Genomic DNA, 19,337 nt, shown 5'->3' on the forward strand with positions numbered 1-19,337 from the left:
TTAGAAGTTGACTTCAAAACATTTCTGAAGAGAGTCTATAGACTGTAATTGTATATGAAAAGAACATGTCTTCCTGTATGGGAAGGATGAAGGAGGGTGTCAGTTAAAGACAGTGGTTTCTGAGGGTGGCTACTGATAGAACCACGTGGATCATCTACATGGGCAAAGAGAATCAGTCTGGGATGAGCCTTCATGCCTCGCTCTGCTTATGTTACAGGGAAAATTCTTTGAGGCAAGAGGCTACATTTTTTTTTCCTGATGACATTATTTTATTAACTCTGCCTTCATATATTTGAGGGCAAACTTTTCTTACCTAAATATAAAGTTGAAGATCTGAGACCTGAAATTTCACTCAACTTTGGCAAATCCCCAATCTTTCTTGGTAAGCAAATATTTTTTGGTTTATAACTTTTTTTGAAAGTTTATTTTCAGTGGTATATAGAGTGAGTTTATATTGTAACATTTTAAACTTTTATTTCAAAATGAATATTGCACATTTCTCAAGAAAAACTTCAGTTATTCTAAGGAAAAATGCACATAAATGTATCAATATTTCCTATTTATAAAAATCATATGCTAATTTTTAGCATTCATCATTAAAAACTGAAACAATGGCTTTACTCATTTGCTATCTCATTCTAGCACACTGCCTATTTTTTCTATTATTGAAAACTTGTTTTGTTTTTCACATATATTTTAAAGCACTGCCTATAAAAATTGCATTTTTTTCACTGAAATATTTCAGAGATCTCTGAGCGCTTCTAGCAAAATTCCAGAACTGTAATAACAGGTAACATTTATGACCAATTCTTATGTGCAAGAACAGTGCTAAATGCTTAACCTAAATTATTGTATTTAGTCTCTATTTTACAAATAAATACCTGGAGCATGGGCTGGGGATTCAGTAATTCCTAAATCAGTCTTGGCTCACCTTTGGCATGCATTTTACTTATTTTTATTTTAAGACAAATATGCTCATAAGTGAGGGTTTTTTTTTTTTACATTAAAACCTCAATACTGTAGTGCTGGCACTTTGTGATAAATAAATAAATGGGTTTTGGGTTACAGTTTGGCCACTCATCTCTAAAAGGGTTGCGATCCCCAGTAAACTAACTGTTTTATAACTGTCAAACACTCTGAGGACAAAAGTTACATTTAGAAATTTATATTAATAAATACCTTTAGACATCGGTAGGTAATGGGCCAAAGAATGCAATATTTAGCAGTGATTTATTCAATAATATAACTCACACATTTTTTACTGAACATGTATAGTTAAAATTAATGTAAAGGAAGCATGCAGGAGACAAACTCAAGGTTATATCCTCACATGTCACCTGATATCATACAATCAGATCCTGCACTTGTCCCCTGTGGCACCTGACTATGAGTTAGAAGTCGTAAGTCTGAATAGTGTTTTTTTATAGTAGACTTCCTGGGGTCTGGTAGGTTTATGTAAGCCCACTACATTTTCTTTTACCCCATTCTTTTGTTCAACAGTGAAAAGCAAGATTTTATCTGGCATAATTTTCTTGGAAAAGAATGGAGAAATTTGGGTACCCATTTCTCATGAGCCGAACAGAGCAGTATGATTCAGCAGAACAATGTCAGTTGTATGTTTCATCCCAGTTTATTTTGAAGACATAAAAATAAGCAGTATCTAAATAGTGTTGTGTCAATGTTCTAACTTGAAGCATTTGCTGAATTATATATTTTTCTTTTGGGGGAAGCTTTTTTTCAGGGCATTAATACTGAGGGCTAAACTTCTGCTAAGTTTAAAACAAAGATTGCTCAGGGCCTGCCATTGTTCAACAGAAGTATACCATGAAAAATGTATTATTTCATCTCAAAGTAGTCAGGAGAACACAAAAGGCTGGAGAAACTGTATTAACTGAAGTATGAAGAGAAGCTATTTCAGCTCCTTTGACTCAAGAGCAGACACATATGCATTCAAAATAAAAGATTCCTTCAGGTTTAGAGATTTTTAACAATAGTAGCTGATGATCAATGTGTAGGAGAGAAGTATGTGCTAATGATATATATTTTTTGACCAGACCAAATTGGCCTTCCATTTTTCATGAAATCCTACAGTAAAATGCATGCACTCCATTTTCCTCATTCACCTTCGCTAACCATTATTTTGATTTTCATGATTTGAAAGGCTTTTGTGAGTAGAAGAGAATTGGGAATCACGTTGTTCAATGACTGATGGAAGTTTCCAGAACTGTGAACAAAGTCATAAAAGACAATTTGTCTGATCAATTAAAAATCTAGTCCCATTTCACTTCATGTTTCTGGTCACTAAGCCTGAGGGTCGTGGCCACCTGTATGTAGCATTTTTTTCCTCATCAAGCACAGCATGATTGCCTTTACACTAGAGGTCACATATTCCAACAGTTTTGATACATTTACCATAATTCTGAGCATGCAAATTTCCTTCATACGATATTTTATTGTATTGAAAAATTATATGATAGATAGAAAACAACATTGCCGATTCTAAATTCATTCTACATTTCTGAAAATAGTACAAGTGCATCCTTGTCAACAACAGATTATTATGAGGGCAACAGCATAACTCAGAACAATGCCATCAGACAGGAAAAGCATCATTCTGACCCAAATCTGCCTCAGGATTCCTGAGCTTGGTGTTCAGCATAGCACTTAGTGTAAGTGAATTGGAGAAAAAAACTGAACTGTGACAGAATTCAAATATATATTTCAAAGACAGCGTTAGAGGAAAGGGAAGAAACAAAACAGTAGAATAAAGCAAAATAACACAGAAGTGGGTAAACAAACTAGAAAGTGTGAAGCTGTGGTTGACAGAAATTTTATTTTGGTACCAGGGATTGAACTCAGGACCTTGTGCTTGTGAGGCAGGCAGTGAAACCACTGAGCTAAATCCCTGGCCTGAGGGAAATTTTAAAAATTATTTTGAGCATTTTATTCCATGATAAGATATGGATATTCACCATATCCTGTTTAGCTTTCATACAAGATGTAACAGGTATTAGTTAAGTTTTTTATAAAACCTAGATTAAAATGTTACATGTAATAAGATGTTAGGATTTTTAATATGGGGTTAAATAACTAGAAATAAATCTAAGAGGACCTTGTTAATGTGAATTAATTAATATTGTAAACTTTTAGACATATACTCACCCAACCGATAGGAAAGGCTCCTTTGATTCTAGTCTGTAAAAAATATGAAAAATATATTTTAAGATATCAATTTGCTGTCCATTCAAAAATTACTCTTACATGAATCTGATAAATTATTATATATGTTTCTTTGTGAATACAAATGTAAGCAACAGTAAAAAGCTATAAATAATATATAAAAGCCTAATCCAGAGTAATCCACATTCTGGCTTGTTTAATGTAGAGACTAAGTAAGAAGAAAAAGGCCAGCAATGGGAATGCAAGATTTTGATACCTTAAAATCATAATACTGTTAGCATAATACTAATATATACTCTCTACCTATTTATTTTTTATGAATGGTAATTTGTTTATAGAAATGTCAATGTATCTATTTGTAGTTTTAATAGTGAAGAAATATATAATATGTTTGGTTACATATTGGCTGACTAATTGATTTCCAGGGTAAATATTCAGTAATGAAGAAAGAAGAAGCATGTCATATATTATCATTTAGCCATTTACTGGCCAACATCCATGGGAGAGTTATATTGTCAGGTAACGGATTCTTAAGAACTGGATGCTTTTTGTGGCTCTCGACATATCAAACATGAGATCTCATGTAAAGTTGCTCTTGGCTCAATGTCTTGAGAAAGCCACTTAAAATAATCTCTGGATCTCACTCTTAGCAGAAAATGGGCTAGGATTGCTTCCAGCTAACGTTCTGATTTCATGAAGTAACTTTACAAAAGGTACAGAAATCAAGTGAGGATCCATTTCTAGATGTTCCAGAAACAATAACTGATACACCAGTTGATAGGTGTATACTGATCACATTATTTTTATTATAGGTTTCTTAATGTACCTTTATATATTACGTACAAGCAAATATTAAAAACATTTAAAATAAATAACGTTTCACGTTTTAAAACATTTTTAATATGTGTTTATAAAAATTGGTGAAAATTTTAATTCTATAAAAGTTACTGAGCACCAGCTGACTATGCTTACTAAAGTGACTGCCTTAGATCAAGTCACTATTTCATCTCTATTTTACCATATATATGCAAAAATATAAATAAGTAGAAATATACCTTGGCAAGTTGTGGGCAGAGCTGGTACAATTTGGCTGCACAATTATCATAGAATGGGACACATAGGCACAAGCCTCCTAGGAATCCCATGTGCAAGGCAGATGTAGGGAAAGAGCAAATTAAAAGTGATAGCTGGTGCTAAGGGCTCAGTGGTGTATACTTATGTAATGTTTTCCCTTTGTGAATTCCAATTTTATTCATACTTGTGCCTTCATGGAAATTGTCATTTTGTGTTTGCTTATTTTTCTCATACAATTCTGATATAGATAAGCTGACAGAACTAGGGGAAAATAGTTAAAGATACATAATAAAAAAGTATGGTTATGCTTGCTTCTTCAGACACAACCAGTGTCAATAGTCAAAACAAAATTTCCTTAAAGAAATGAGGGGGATGTCACCTGCCTTGCAAGCGCAAGGTCCCGAGTTTGATCCCCAGTACCAAAGATAAATATAAATAAATAGAGGGTGATTCTATATAATTTGGCACAGGAGACTGTTTACTTATGTGGACTATCATGATGATATCACACTGTCCCTATTTTCCATCTAATAAGACCTGGAAAGTGGACGACGTGAACACTATTGAAGTCCTTTTCTCGCTACTTGTCGATAGTCTCAGCCTAACATTTGTCAAGCGGTAGCGTCTGTGTGTGATATCCTTGTGTATACTTGTATAAACTTGTGAGGTGACACTCTGGAGCTACACACATACCATTTAAGTAACTGCGTTAAAGTACTATATCCTACTGCATTCCCTATGGGTCATAAATAGCTTGAATTGAAGTGAGGCCTACCACTTTTATCTTAGCCCTGCAAATATCCAAATGCTGACTTCAGAGTGTTTGAAATACCATTTATTGTTTCCTTTTCTTTTTCCTGAAGGTTTCAGATATGCAGCTGGCACATATAGGAACCTGTGTTGCCCCACTGACTCCAATGGTTAATACAGTTGATCTTACTCTGTTAATATTACTCTTACTGCTTAAGTGCCCTCTCTTTTATCATTTTATTCAATATTTTGACTTCTCCTCCCAAATGTCCAGTGAAAGATTTTGGAGGAGAATTCAAAAGTTTTCAAAATGATGTCAGATTAAGAGTCTTGCCTGATATCCTATAACACAGGAGCTTGAAAAATCTGCCCTATAGACCCAATCCTGCTCAAAAGTTAAGAATGGATTTTACATTTTAAGTGGTTATAAAATATTAAAGAAAGATATTTTATGATATATGAAAGTTAAATTTCTTCATGAAAGACCCTGCAATTTCATGCACATGCTGTTTAAGGATGCTTTTATGACATAGCAGCAAGGTGAATATCTATGGTAGATTATATGTTTGCAATCAAAATATTTACTATATTTCTCTTACATAAAAAGGTAAAAACTGATGCAGTATGATTATATTGTTGGAAGAAAGGGAGATAATCTATCAAAATATGCACTCTTTTGATATATGGAAAGATTTCTCAATTTAGAAATACTGAATAATTGAATTCTTTCTTTTCCCTAAAATGACAGATTCCCCCAAATGCTGCTTTTATGCACCACCTTTTGTGACAATTTCTTTAATCACAGTATGACATCCAAGCTTTTCAGCTATTCCAGTGTCTGTTGTCTGTTTTTTCTCCCCTTTCTCTTGCTAACCAGTTTATTCCAATGCTATTGTCTATTTATTGTCCAGATTCATGTAGTTTAACTTTGCTTTGGTAACATTGGGTGTTCAGTTTCTATTCCAGGATACCTTTTTCCTGTCTTCTATCTATCTCTTTATCTCAATCTAGCTCCCTCTGTCACCTTAACCATACAGGAACTAGCTGGTCTTTGAACTTCTAATAATTATCTTAATCACCTTGACATATTCTCATGACAATAATCTTGGATTGAGACAAGTGAAAGACAAGTCATATTAAGACAAGTGAAAATATTAAACATGATCTCTGTTTAGACCAGAGACTCCCAACAGTTCTGTGTGAAGCCTTCGTGGAACCAGTTGGAAGAGAGCAGAATCAATTATTGCCCACTGCAAGCCACAGAAGATAAATCCTAGGTACCAGGACTTGTAAACATCTCCTGTGAACTAGGGCAAGGGATCTGGAAATCTGGAGGGGAGCCACCTCCAGGCATCCTACCTTATATGTCAGCCTCAAAATAAAGATATAAGGCAGAGGAAAGGACAGCCCATGTTGAGTTATGCTCTGTTTTGTAACTACATGCTCAGTCATGGTTCATTACATTGAATGAAGTTCCCTAGTCTTGAGATCATTCAGAGAATATGACCACATTCATTTCCCTCAATTGTGTAGCAAGCTCACTCAAGGGGGAAGAATATGAGGTTATGTATTCCAAGCATTTAGCATAGATAGAGTGGCTTCTGATGATAACAGCTATAGTAAAGAAAAATTTTTAACTCTAAGTGCTGAAACTTCTTGAATGTATGAAAAGGAAATTTTAGTAATTTTAATTCTAAGAACAGAAAAACAATGTAAAAGAAAGAGATACATGCCTTTGGAAAAATTGTTTTGTCAATTTAGTCCTTAGAAACAGGTGATTACCATTGCAATATACCCAGAAAGAATTTGCCTAAGATTATTTATATGATAATTGTTTCATAAAGAAAGGAATTGATTTTATCTTTCCTAAGATTTACTTTTGACATGAAATGGGAAGTGAGTTTAATCATACTTCATTCTGGTCTCTCTAGAATTCAGGAGTGGAATAAGATAAACTATAGCCTTTAGAAAAATAAGAAATGGCAAAGAAATAAAATAAAACACAGAATGAAGATCAATACTTTGGGCTAAAAGAATTACAATACTTTATATGTATCAAAAAGAGAAAATCTAAATTGTTTTTCTGAAAGTCAGGTATTATTCAAAATCTTGTATAGGCATTGATTTATTTAAACATCTGAATACTCTCTGAAGTAGTTCCCTTTTTACAGATGAAGAGACTTGGAAGAAAAGATGCTAAGTGCCTTGTCCAAATTCACACAGCCAATAAATGGTTGAGGTAGAATTTCAATCTTGGTATTCTGGCTCCAAAGTTCATGTCTCATGTCTTACATAGCATACTGCATCTCGGCTCGCATTTCTTTGCTTCATTTACATGTTTTTATGGTATAGCACTGTCACCTTTTCCATATTTATAGTTCTTGTGTTCTACTGAGTAATTTCGTTTGGTTTTGAATGTCATCTACATGCTCTACAGATCCTGAAACTTTTTAATGACATGTAGTTGTCACTGCCCATCAAATATTTCTACTTGGGTATATGCCTTTAATTTAATATGCCTCAAGTGAAGCTGTGTCTTTCCCCCTCATTTTGGTCTTCCTTGTTTTTCTTTACCCCAGAACATTCAGACACTCAAATGACCAAACTACAAAGATTAGGGCCTGTCCCATTAGCTCCTTTCCAACAATACTCGCTTTAACAAGACCCTATTTTAGCTGCTTCAGTCACCTAAAAGTCTTTTCATTCAGTTCTTACCACTTGTTTTATCTTTTTTTCTTCTTTTTTTGGCAACAGGGATTGAACCCAGGGGCTTTGCATAGAGCTACATCCCCAATCCTTTCTACTTTGTGTTTTGATACAGGGCCTCGCTAATTTACTATTTCTAATTTGTATTTTGATACAGGTGATTAAATTACCCTGGCTGGGCTTGCACTTTCCATCTTTCTCTTTCAACCTTCCAGAGTGCAGAGATTTCAGAGATGACATCACCACATCTAGTGTGTTAGTAGCTTTTCTCTCATTGCTGAGACAAAATACCCAACATCCAAAGTTAAAGGGGGAAGGGTTTATTCGGCTTACAGTTCGTAAAGGTTTCAGTCCATAATTGGCTGGCTCCAAGGCAGGGTAGCAGAGTGGCAACCACTCATGGCAGATAAATGGTAGTAAAGCAACAAGAGGATCTTAACAGCATCTTTCTGCCCCTCTCATCCTATTAAGACTATCGAGATCATGGCAGTGTCACACCAATCACGTGTAGTGGTTTAGTAATTGCATGCCCTTAATCCCAACATCACACATTCCAGATTCAGACACTTCTGGAAAAGAAAACCCCACCTCAACTGCATGAGGCTTTGAGTGGGACATTTAAACACAAGCCATAATACCCGAGTTCTTCATAATATCACAAGTTCAAGTGCTTATCAATTGTTACATGTAGTAAAAAAAATAACCTCAGTGAATTTCCTTCTTCTTTGGAATAGCCATATCTTCAAACACAAGTAAGATTCAAATACAATCATGTATTTCCCTCATTACAAATACAGATGTTTCTAGGAGTTGTTTTCTTATAAGGAATGATGGATTGCATGGGAGTACTCTACTCCCTAACTGTTTACCCTCTAGTTCTTGGCCATTGGTATTAAAAACTGCCACTGTATAAAAGAATCATATCACAGTGATATACGCGCACCTATGTTTATAGTGGCACAGTTTGTAATAGCTAAAATTTGGAAAATGATGGGCCCATTTGCCCATCAGTTGAAAACTGGACAAAGAAGATGTCGTTTTTCTATAAAATGGAATACTACTCAGTCATAAAGAATGAGAAATTAGATTCATCCATAGGAAAATGGATACATATTGAGAATATACTCCTAAGTGAAATAAGTCACACATGTGTAAATACCGAATAGTTTCTCTGGTGTGAACAAACTATAATAGTACATAAGATCCTAATGAGATAATTGACCATGTGAAATAGGAAGAAAAGGGCTAAAGGTGCAGGGAAATTGGGAAGGGTAGGGGAAAGGTAATAAGTGAAAAGAAAAAAATAGGAGAAAATGAAAAATGGAAATAAAGTGTTTGCAAATGGGGAGGAGAAGAGGGTGTGAAGGGAGGGCATGGGTATGGGGAAAAAATGAGAACCAAGACCTGTCATGTAAAGACCCCAATAATGAATGTAACTGTACTGTATACCTAAAATGTATCAATAAACTAAACAAAATTGCCACTGTAATTGCTGAGTTCCCACTAAGACTGTACCCTCCTTGAAGGCATGGACTCACTCAGTTTCAAGTTCCTAGAATTATGCCATTTTCACTGTTCTCTCAGTAATTATTTTGTTGGATAAACTTTCGCTGCATTACCCCCACACCTTGTCCAAAGATGAAGTTCAAATCTTGTAGAAGTTCATTTATAGTCTGGTTCAAGCTCACTGCCCAACTGTTGTCTTTTACTATGTCAGCCTGCAGATTTCAAGCACCAGTCCTGATTACCAAACTTCTCACTGTCTGGGTGACATCTTGCTTTCTCACACTCCAGCACTTTGGTATCTACTCTTTATACAGCAATAATTTCAAAAGCTACTGAAAGACTAGAGCTTTGTCATGAATCCAAAACATCTTTTAAAGATGTTTCTCTATTGGCCAAGGTGGTACCACACCTGTTTCACAAGTGCAAGGTCCTGAGTTCAATCTCCAGTACCAAAAAAAAAAAAAGTTCCTCTTTTATATTTATCGAATATTGTAGGTAAAAATTCCCTGGACAGAAATACTGTTATCCAATCTATTCTTTTTAGCAATGACAGTCCAGCCCCTAACTCACATTAAAAGAAATGGATGTGCCAAAAATTTAGGGTCATAGGTTCAAGAATCAGATTGCCTAAATTTAATCTAACTCTAAGTGGAGGTAACTTGGAGAGGTAAAGCACTTATCTCTGATGACTCAATTATCTCTCCTACAAAATGAAAGTAATAATAGACCTCACAGTGTTGTGAAAAATAAAAAAATATATGCACATATTGGACATACACAAATAAATAAGAGGATAAATTGTTCATAAATATTAAGCATCAATGTTATTGCTATTGCTATTCCTCAAAATCTTAATTCCTGCATCCATGGCCAGTTAGCAGAAACAGGGGAGTGGGCTGGTACCGTGGTTACACATTAATGTGCCATGTTGACATATATTGGAGAAGATATGCAGTGACTGGCAGGTGGAAACTGAGGTGAAACATGTGGACTAGAAATACAGACTCCAAAGTCGCACCGTCAATGTTGAGTTGGTATGTGGAATCGGGAGAGAATAAGGCACTCAGAGAGAGGGTACACTGAGAAAAGGAAGGTTGAAGGAGTATCTAGGATCATCAGTAGGACTGTGTTTAGCAAAGACCAGAAAGCGGCACAAGAAAGAGAAAGGTGACTTCTTTAATCAGTTCTATTAACCTATAACTGGTTTGGCACCTAATACATACCAGATGCCTCTTAAATGTTGACTGAGCAAACCCAAGCTTCCATCTATAATACCAGGCTTCAATCTGTTTTGTGGTATGGGAGTAAACAAAGAAGGAAAGATTTATTTCCAGTAGTAGTTCCTATGTACTTAAACTAAACAAAAGAAAAAAAAAATAGAAGAAGGAGAAGTAGCAGGATTCCAGGAGGACTAGGTTTCTCACATAGCCCAGAGTTGATCTATAAGCCAATGTCAATGCTGAAATACAGTGATATTTGAAATGTAGTTTGTCAGTTGTTATGAACTAATGAATCTTTTAGTAGGAATAAGAGGACTTTTTAACTGAATACTTTATTTTGTAGGAAAGAATTGGGGAGATATATATATAAAAAAAAATATATATATTTCAAAGAGTATATTAAAGACAATCAGGAATGTGAATATTTTATGTAGAAAAGAACATCATAGCAGAATCCTGTCTCTCCCACCTCTCTCCCACAAACCCCTATGTTAGTGTCAAGTCCACTAACACATTTAGTTTTGACAATATGACATGAGACAGCTGAGGTTCAGAAAGACCAAATACTTTGTACAAGTTATACAGCAAAGTGATGAGTCTGGATTCAATCACAAGGCTGACTCCAAAGCTTATACTCCTCATCACAGTTCTGCACTGTCAGAAAGGGAAAAGAATCCAGTGAACTCTAGCGTGGCTGGACTTTAGTCTATGAGGTCTCACAGGGTCGTTTTACGTTGTCCTTATTTGACTGATTGCTATGTATGTAATACTTTTATGTATGATTTTATGAATAAATTAATATAAATATACTTTTTGAGGATTATAGGAATCTTATTTTGGAAATATAAAATTCATTCTATCTCCCATCATACCACTTATAATCTAAATGCATCCACGTGACAATTTCACCACTCCAAGGCCTGATTTAAATAGGCTTTTTTCAAGGTACATGATTAAATCAGAGCAAATGATGATGACTGATAACGATAAATGACTCATTGAGATCTGCTGAAATAATTTGTCTGTGGTATTTTCCCCAGTTATTCTTCTCCCCTCACCTGAAGAGAAACAATATAAAACAAAACTCCAAGTTCCTGTGCTCACTGCCCAGGGCAGGAGGCCTGGGAGGCATACATCCGAGGTCTTGCTGTGGAAAGAAAGAAGCTTTCTAGAACAGCTTGGGAAAAGTACTGATCTGTTCAGGCATTGACTTCCTCACCTTTTTCTGCCCAGCGGAGGCTGTGCATGCCTTGTTGGTTGGCATCGTTGGCTGAAGACAGTGTTGTCCAAGACAGTGTTGCACACTTAGTATGAGCAGGCACTCCCGGCAGCCATTCATGCAGTTATAAACCTTTTCCAGCTGGGGAAACTGGGAAAGCCCCTTTTCCTGGGGAGAAGGGCTAGATCTGGCAAGGGTGTAGAGTTGGGATGGATTCACAAGATTTTCCCAGGTGGAGTCTTTTGTGGTCTTCTGTCAACATCACAAAATCTGTGGCATACTGGGGCTCTGGGCAAGACAGTGGTGAGACAGTACAGGTGGCTGAGTGGGAAAAATCATTTCCTTAAAAACCAGTATACTCCAAAGCTGAGAAGTCAGCTATCTTTCAATTTTCATGTCAAATATGACTAATTGATGATGACTGATGGGAAAAAGGTGTTGACAAAAATTCTAAACCCTCTTTGGCCTCAGGGTGTAAGAGGGCTCTAATTAACCTGTGTCTGCCACATTTATAAAAAGGAAAAGACAAAGAACAAAGCCCAAACTTGTATTTGCCTACTTTGTGTTAACAGCTGGTATAGAAAATTTTTCAAGGATGCAAAGGAATGAAGAGGCATGGAGTCCACAAAGGAACTTAGATTCCTAGACCTATGTGCACATGTACAAATAACAATGCATATTGAATGCCTCATATGTGATAGTATTTTGAATTTGACACATTACTTTAAACATTATAACACATTTAATTATTAGAACCTTCCTGCTAAATTTCATTGTAATTTCTATATTATAAATGTCAAAACTATGGCATAAATGGTTGATTCTGTTTCTTAAGATCTTAAAACTAGAGGGGCATGGAATGGGATAAACCAGAAGTATAACTAAGACACTGAGTGTTGATATTATAGTATATGTGTACTATTTCCAATATGTTTTTGTTGACCCTTAGAAGAGCATTCACCTGCAATGCTGAGGAAAACCAAGGTCTTTTATTTCTGTAGTGAATTTTTCCTACAATGAATTCAATTTCTTTGAACAGCAGCTGTACCCTCTGCTTTCTGTGATACCATTTTCAAGGGCTTCCATGCCCATTTGAAATCTCTGCTTAGGGCTGTGATCAGGCATCTTGGTAAGTTTCATGTGCAGTTACTACTATCTGTACTGCTATCTCCAGGGATAGATTAATGGACGGCTATGGTATCAACCAAGAATCTCAGTGGAGTATTGACACTCAGTCATGACTTTTGCTACATTGGAAATTGAGGCTGCAGGGCTCATCTTCCTAGGACAGGCTGTAATCTTCTTTCATAAAGCCACTAGGAGACTGAACTGCAGTAAGAAAAATGAAGGTAAAGGATAAAGAAGAACCACCTGGCAAGAAAGATCATTAACCATTGGCAGAGTCTCCTAGGAGACTTGAAACACTTTGTCCAACAGCCTGAGAGGATCCGTGAGAATGGTGGTGGTAGATATTTGGCTGAGGCAAGAGTATGAGATCTCACTCTTTCTCCAAAGTGATTCCAAGATCAATGGTACCTCACAATGGAAGGGAGTGCACATACTTCCCCAATCCACACATGTTTCTATTAAATTAAGGAAAATAATTTTCTAAACAAAAATAATTTCAAACTCAATTAATTTTATGTATAAAAATTTGCTCATCTCAATTCCAAACCTATGTCCAGAAGGAAGTAAATTTAAGAAAAACTAGCAACTTGCTGCTCAGCCATATCATACAACTGTCTTATTGAGTTGCTTGCTAACGGCTGTTAAATCCTGTGGAGAAATTGTGTATCTGTCCAGACTGCAGCCTGGGGAAGCAGGTGATCAGTCAGAGTTATCCAGTTTCAGATCTCAATCCTCAGTCCTGTTCTTTGCAGAATTCGGATGCCATTTATCTTTTTTCCACTTTAAAATGAAGATATCAGAGTGAGCACCATTCTTTGCAGTAATCTGTTTACCAGTCATAATAAGCCACGCAGCACATATGTTTTCAGAGAACACAATAGTTTGCATGAAACACTTGACTTGTCTTTTCCCACAACTCCTCCTACCCCATTAATTCCACTCTCATCACCTACACCCCATCCTTTCATACCCCTGAAGATCCTAGGTTCAATCTCACTCTTTCCTCATTTCTCTTTGAGAAAATTGAAACTCATTCATACTAGGCTATGGTTAATGTTTGATACAGGCTTGGGGCGCCCAGCTCATTTTTGTATGCATTTTGCATGTGTGTTTCTGCCTTCTTGCTACTTGCCTGGTGGATTAATATGTGGGTTCCTGTGTGACCCAGATTCTCTTCCCATCACTTTTCCAAAGGAATAAATCCTGGCACTTTAAAATTTAATTATTTTAAGTGGCAGAGTTTGGTAAAATTGTGTTATATTAACTAACTGCCTGAATTATTCAAAATTATCAACTTCTGGATTATGTTTGAAGCTCCATGTAACTTGCAGAGATGCATGTCGGCTTCATACTAAAGTTCCTCTCATCTTGAAGCTGTAGCTGCTTTTCACACATGTGAGTTTATAACTTGGTCTCTATCCTTCTTGTGTGTTCCATGAGTTAACCAGACACAATCAAGCCGTGCATGATCCCGAAGCAGATGATACAAAGTCTGGTTACAGTCTGCTACCAGTCTCCACAACGATAAATGCAATGATTACTCATAAGTTACAAATGAATTTTGAAGAATACTCAACCCACTTGGTTCTTACTGAAGATATTTTCTTCCCTGGGCTCCCTAACTCTCAACCTACCTCAATAGTTGTTTCTTCCCTGTCACTTTGTTTGTACCTCCCTTCAAATATATTAGAGTGTTATAAACTTTGATTCTTCTCTTTTTTTGTTTTTACTTAATGTTTTGGTGTTCTCAACCATTTCTTTGGCTTTGAATGCATCTATGTATTGATGACTCATAAATAGGCACATCTCTCCCATGGAAGTCCAGATTAGATATTCAGCTGCCTGCTCAGATGTCTAATAGATACTTCAACTTTAACATACGCCCAAACTAACCACACCAATCACCAGTCCCATGCCTCATTATCTACTCCAACCTCTCCTAAGATTCTTTCTCACCTTACTTACTTGCAACTATCCTAGAATTATTATATGATCATAATCACCTCTTCAGTCCTGATGGTTAGTAAATATGGGACTCACCGTACCTGTAAAAATTGCCAAGCAATCCAATTCATAATGCTGTCTCCTACGTGACTATCTGTATTTTGTGAATCATCCTCAATTTCCTTTTCAAATTCAGATATTGATTGGTGCATCATTCATAAGCCCTGTGCTTGGACTCATTACCATTAGCAGTCCCATATTAATAGGGCCTCTCCGTGAACTGGACCTTATCACCCATACCCTCTTTTTCTGTCATGCGTCTGCAACCTGGTTTTCTTTCCCTTGCTGTCTGCACCTAGTGTATGCTACGACCTTTCAAAGCAGTAGCAAAGCAGGTGAACTGCAGCTTTAAGTACAATAAAGGGAAGCTATTGTCAGACAGGACCCACTGTCTTATTACTAGCTCACTAATCTATAGTTGGAAGAACTGCCATAACCATGCATTCATGGTTACTTATTTCATTGCACCACTTAAGGGCTCATCAATTTTGACTTTTTCGATTTTGAAGATTAGATGACTTCAGCTTCCCCCACTTCCCCTGGAATCCTGCTCTTTGCACTTTCCTCTGCACGCTGAGCTCCTCTCCTGTCCTGGCATTAACTGATGACAGGTCACTTCCGGCAGTTAGCTCTGGCAATAACTGTCTCCACACAGGGCTGCCGGACTGCACTGAACTGTGAGACTCATGTTAATGAAGTTGCCCTTTTAGAAAATTAACTTTTCTAATAACCATGGTGACTAGGGGAACCTAGTTAAGATGAAAAGGTGTATCTGGAAGGGTAGGGGAAAGGTAATAAGGGAAAGGAAAAAAATAGGAGAAAATGAAAAAATGGAAATAAAATGTTTGTATATGGGGAGGGGTGAAGGGGCTGAAGGGAGGGCAGGGAAAAGGGGAAAAAATGAGAACCAAGACCTGTCATCTAAAGGTACAAGATCCCAACAATGAATGTAACTGTCTTGTATACCTAAAATGTACCAATAAACTCAATGAGAAAAAAAATAAAAAAAGAAAGAAAAGGTGTATCTGTTTAACTGACTAGCCCAACATCAACACCAAGAAATTCATATTGCTCCCTGTATCAGTGCTTCTGCATGATGTGTATCACTTACCAGCAGAAAAAATGTAATCTTTAAATATATTTCTTTTTTGTTATAAAATTCTCTGTAAAGAAAAATTTGCCTAGAGTATTAAAGCTACAAGAGAACCATTATCCATACTCCCACCATCCAAAGATAATTATAGATAATACTTTTTTCTTTTTTTGTACATTTTGTAGTATTACTCTTGTTCTATGTATAAATTTGTTTCTATAATCAAATGCCAGATAATTTTCCATGTCATTATAAACACTTTGTGAATATTCTGTCTAATAAATATACCTTGCCAGTTATTGCTCCATATTGTGGTTGGATGAGATTACCTTGCTATTATAAATAAAACTGCAAAGATATCTTGAGAATAATTTCAGTTTTTCATATTTTCAAAATATTAAGGATTATCTCTTTGCATGTACTTCAACAGACAGAATTACTTAGCCAAAAAAATTGAATATTTTAAGATGTTGCATGAAATTGAAGGAAGAAAAGGAGTAGACTCAATAATGAATCATAGATGCCTGACTTTAGTCTCAGAAAGGAAAAATGAATAGCTGAATCCTAGAATATTAGACTGGAGAATAAACTAACAAATAATTTAATCCAATGCCTTTACTTTAATATGAGGTAATGGGATTTAAAAGAAGTTGAATAGCTTATATTTACATAGTTGGTGAGAACAGAGAAGAGTGGATACAGAACTTGGATGCAGATTTTCTAATTTCTAATCTAGTGCTTGGTCAATGACCACTGAAATCTTTTCAGCACTAAGTAACCCTGACACAAAGAGTAACTAATTTTGGCCAGAAGCAGGAATATTTGAAACAAATATTAAAACATAAGCTGTGTACAGCCTATGTTTCATCTGCAATATAACGTCCTTAAATCATATTTGATATAATATCCTTAAATCATATTTGATTTGATATCACCGATATTCTGATTTATAATGATAAAATCAACCCTGTTTTTATTCCACTAGAAAAAAAATTTGAAAAGTAAGGAGTCAACTAACTTCTCAAAGAATGAATTTTTATATGAAACACTCCTCATGTTACCACCTGAAAATCTAGTGGGTATGAGTTTCTGTGCTTGCCCTTTTCTGTCTAGGCTTTCCAGAATTTATGCCTCAAGAAAAAAAAAACTACTTTATATAACTTTTAAAAAGAAATTGTGAACTATCTTCTAATTAACATCTTTATAGCCAACCAAAACTAAAACCTCACATTTTTACTGCACAAAATTTGCTCAAAATTAGCATTTAAAAGTAGGTTTATTAAGAAAAACGTTCGATTACCTTATAATAGGTAATACATATTTTCAAATTTTAATTGAGGAGGGAAATAAATTTTTATAAAGAGAATAGAATTAGCTAATTTTCTAAATTGATTTTGTATGACTAAAACAATTGCTCACATTGTAAGGGTAAGACAAGTTGACAGAAGAGGACTGTTTTGAAAAGTAGATTGGAATATACTAGAGAAATATGCAGTAGCTGGCACATGGAAACTGGGGCTGAATGACCAAGGGTTGTCTTTGTCAAGGACTTAGAGACCTTTGAAATTTAAATATCAAGGCCGATTGCACTCCTGTCATTCGGCACCCCACCCCCACACACACCTGTCCCGCATTGTGTGTGAGAGAGAGAACCTCAGGGGTGAATTTATTTCAAATTATGAAATTACCTTCCTTCCTAGGATTTTAGAAGTCTGCTTTTCCTCGGGATAACATCAGTTTGTTAACATAACTTGTGATCCCAATTACCAAGTAAAATTAAGATGAATGATCTACGAGAAATGGTGCTGTTAAATTCTCTTAGTGGAGAACTAGTTTTATTTATCCTGAAAAAAACTGTATGCAACAGATGGTACATCGTGGGTCACAGAAATGTGACCAATGTGACCAAAAGCTGAGTAGATTGCCTTTCATGTATAACACATTGTGATTTAATGTTTACTTAATAATGAAATGATTTTCTTCTTTATCATCTTGGTAGACAGGATTTCTAGATTTAGGAAAAAGATTTTGACTTAATTATACATCCCCCAATAGTAGAATCAGTACATAACATTCTAGCATGAAGTATTTTTTTTAGTCTTTCATTATTTACTTAGAGTTAACTCTTTAAACATGTTCTAAGTTCTTTCATGCTCCCTCCCATGCAGTCTTGTAGAATGGAAAACATGCCAGCATCTTGAATAAATGAGTAGCTCCATCTACTCAGGTGGAGATGATATAAATGCTTGGTGAGGAAAACAGTGATGAGATAGCTGTGCAGAATAAAAAGCAACTGGCTTATGAATGTATTTTGAATTGGAAACTCAATGCTTTAAATCTTCTTTACAATGCCTGTCCTAAAACAAGATAAAATCAGTGAGTATAAAGACAATAAAAATCACCAAAAATGATTTACAAAAACAAATGAAATCAGCATTGACAACAAGACCATTCCAACATATGAACAAGAAAGGGCCTTGCTCTTTGGAAGATAAAACTTGTGAAGCATCTTCCATTCATGCAGGGAGCAATGTAAGATGCACACCTTAAACTCTGATAGGGACCTAGCAGTGTTACTTTCTGTGCTGCGTCCTCAATATCTATGGACCCAAACCATGAAGAAGAGAGAGAGATGCTGGGAGTATTAGCATCAAAAGCTATGGCATGAGTCCCACTGAAGTGGAGATCTTTAGTTCAACAGAAAACCCTGTTTTCATGTATAAAAGTGAAGAACTAGTTCAAGACAAGTTGCCATTTCTAAAGTGCAGTAAAATCGATAGCTAGAAGTCACTTGCATGTCTTCCTTTGCACCCACCAACTGTAAAGATGAAAGAAAAGTTTAGCCTACTTTGTCTCATGTTAGTTTTGCTATTCCTTTTCTATTTCTTCTAACATCAAAGGAGAAGTATTAAACAACTGAACAGGCTAAGTGATAACTGTGTTGTAGATATACAAAAATGGTTTTGTTTTGTTTTGTTTTGGGTCCTTACAACTGGTTGGACAAGCCAACCATTCGGTCAGCCAACCTACCTTCTGTCTCTCCCACTCTGCAGCTGTGTGGGTAATTGAGCCACAGCTTGCCCTATCTATTTTCTAACTATCTGAAATACCATTCTCAGAATTTCATTGGAAAGTAAGCTTGTCCTTTGGAGCAGTAGAAAGGAATCCTGTGTGGCTTGCTTTAAGGCAGTAGTATTTATTGAGGGACTTCATGAGAAAAATGCCATCAGCCTTAAAATACGTGTGTGTGCGCATGTGTACTATGTAAATGTTACTTAGGTTGGTCCCTCCCATGCTGTTTAGATGGTTTTATATCAAGACCTCTGTACTAAGAATCCGTCATCAAAGAGTGTTAAGAAAACCAGTTTCTTCTTGCATATTTGAGTACTTTCTTTTAGTACATTACTAGGCTCCCTTTTTTTTTTTTTTTTTTTTTTTTTTTTTTTAACAAATCACC

At 35.8% G+C, this 19,337-nt stretch overlaps 1 protein-coding gene across 11 annotated transcripts in view; it reads right to left on the minus strand.

Moving 5' to 3' along the window:
- The window catches only part of Ralyl (RALY RNA binding protein like), a 658,084-nt gene that overhangs the window by 104,352 nt on the left and 534,395 nt on the right, over positions 1–19,337 (minus strand). For 9 of the 11 annotated variants that reach the window (XM_033760366.1, XM_010645314.3, XM_010645313.3 and 6 more), the window contains one exon: positions 3,163–3,195. The exons of the other annotated variants lie outside the window; for them this stretch is intronic. In XM_033760366.1, coding sequence (XP_033616257.1) covers positions 3,163–3,195 — 33 coding nt within the window. The remainder of the gene's footprint in view (positions 1–3,162; positions 3,196–19,337) is intronic. 11 annotated transcript variants of the gene reach the window in all.

The sequence above is a fragment of the Fukomys damarensis genome, unplaced genomic scaffold (assembly GCF_012274545.1).
Source record: "Fukomys damarensis isolate Sample0158 unplaced genomic scaffold, DMR_v1.0_HiC HiC_scaffold_5, whole genome shotgun sequence".
NCBI classification, from domain to species: Eukaryota; Metazoa; Chordata; class Mammalia; order Rodentia; family Bathyergidae; genus Fukomys; species Fukomys damarensis.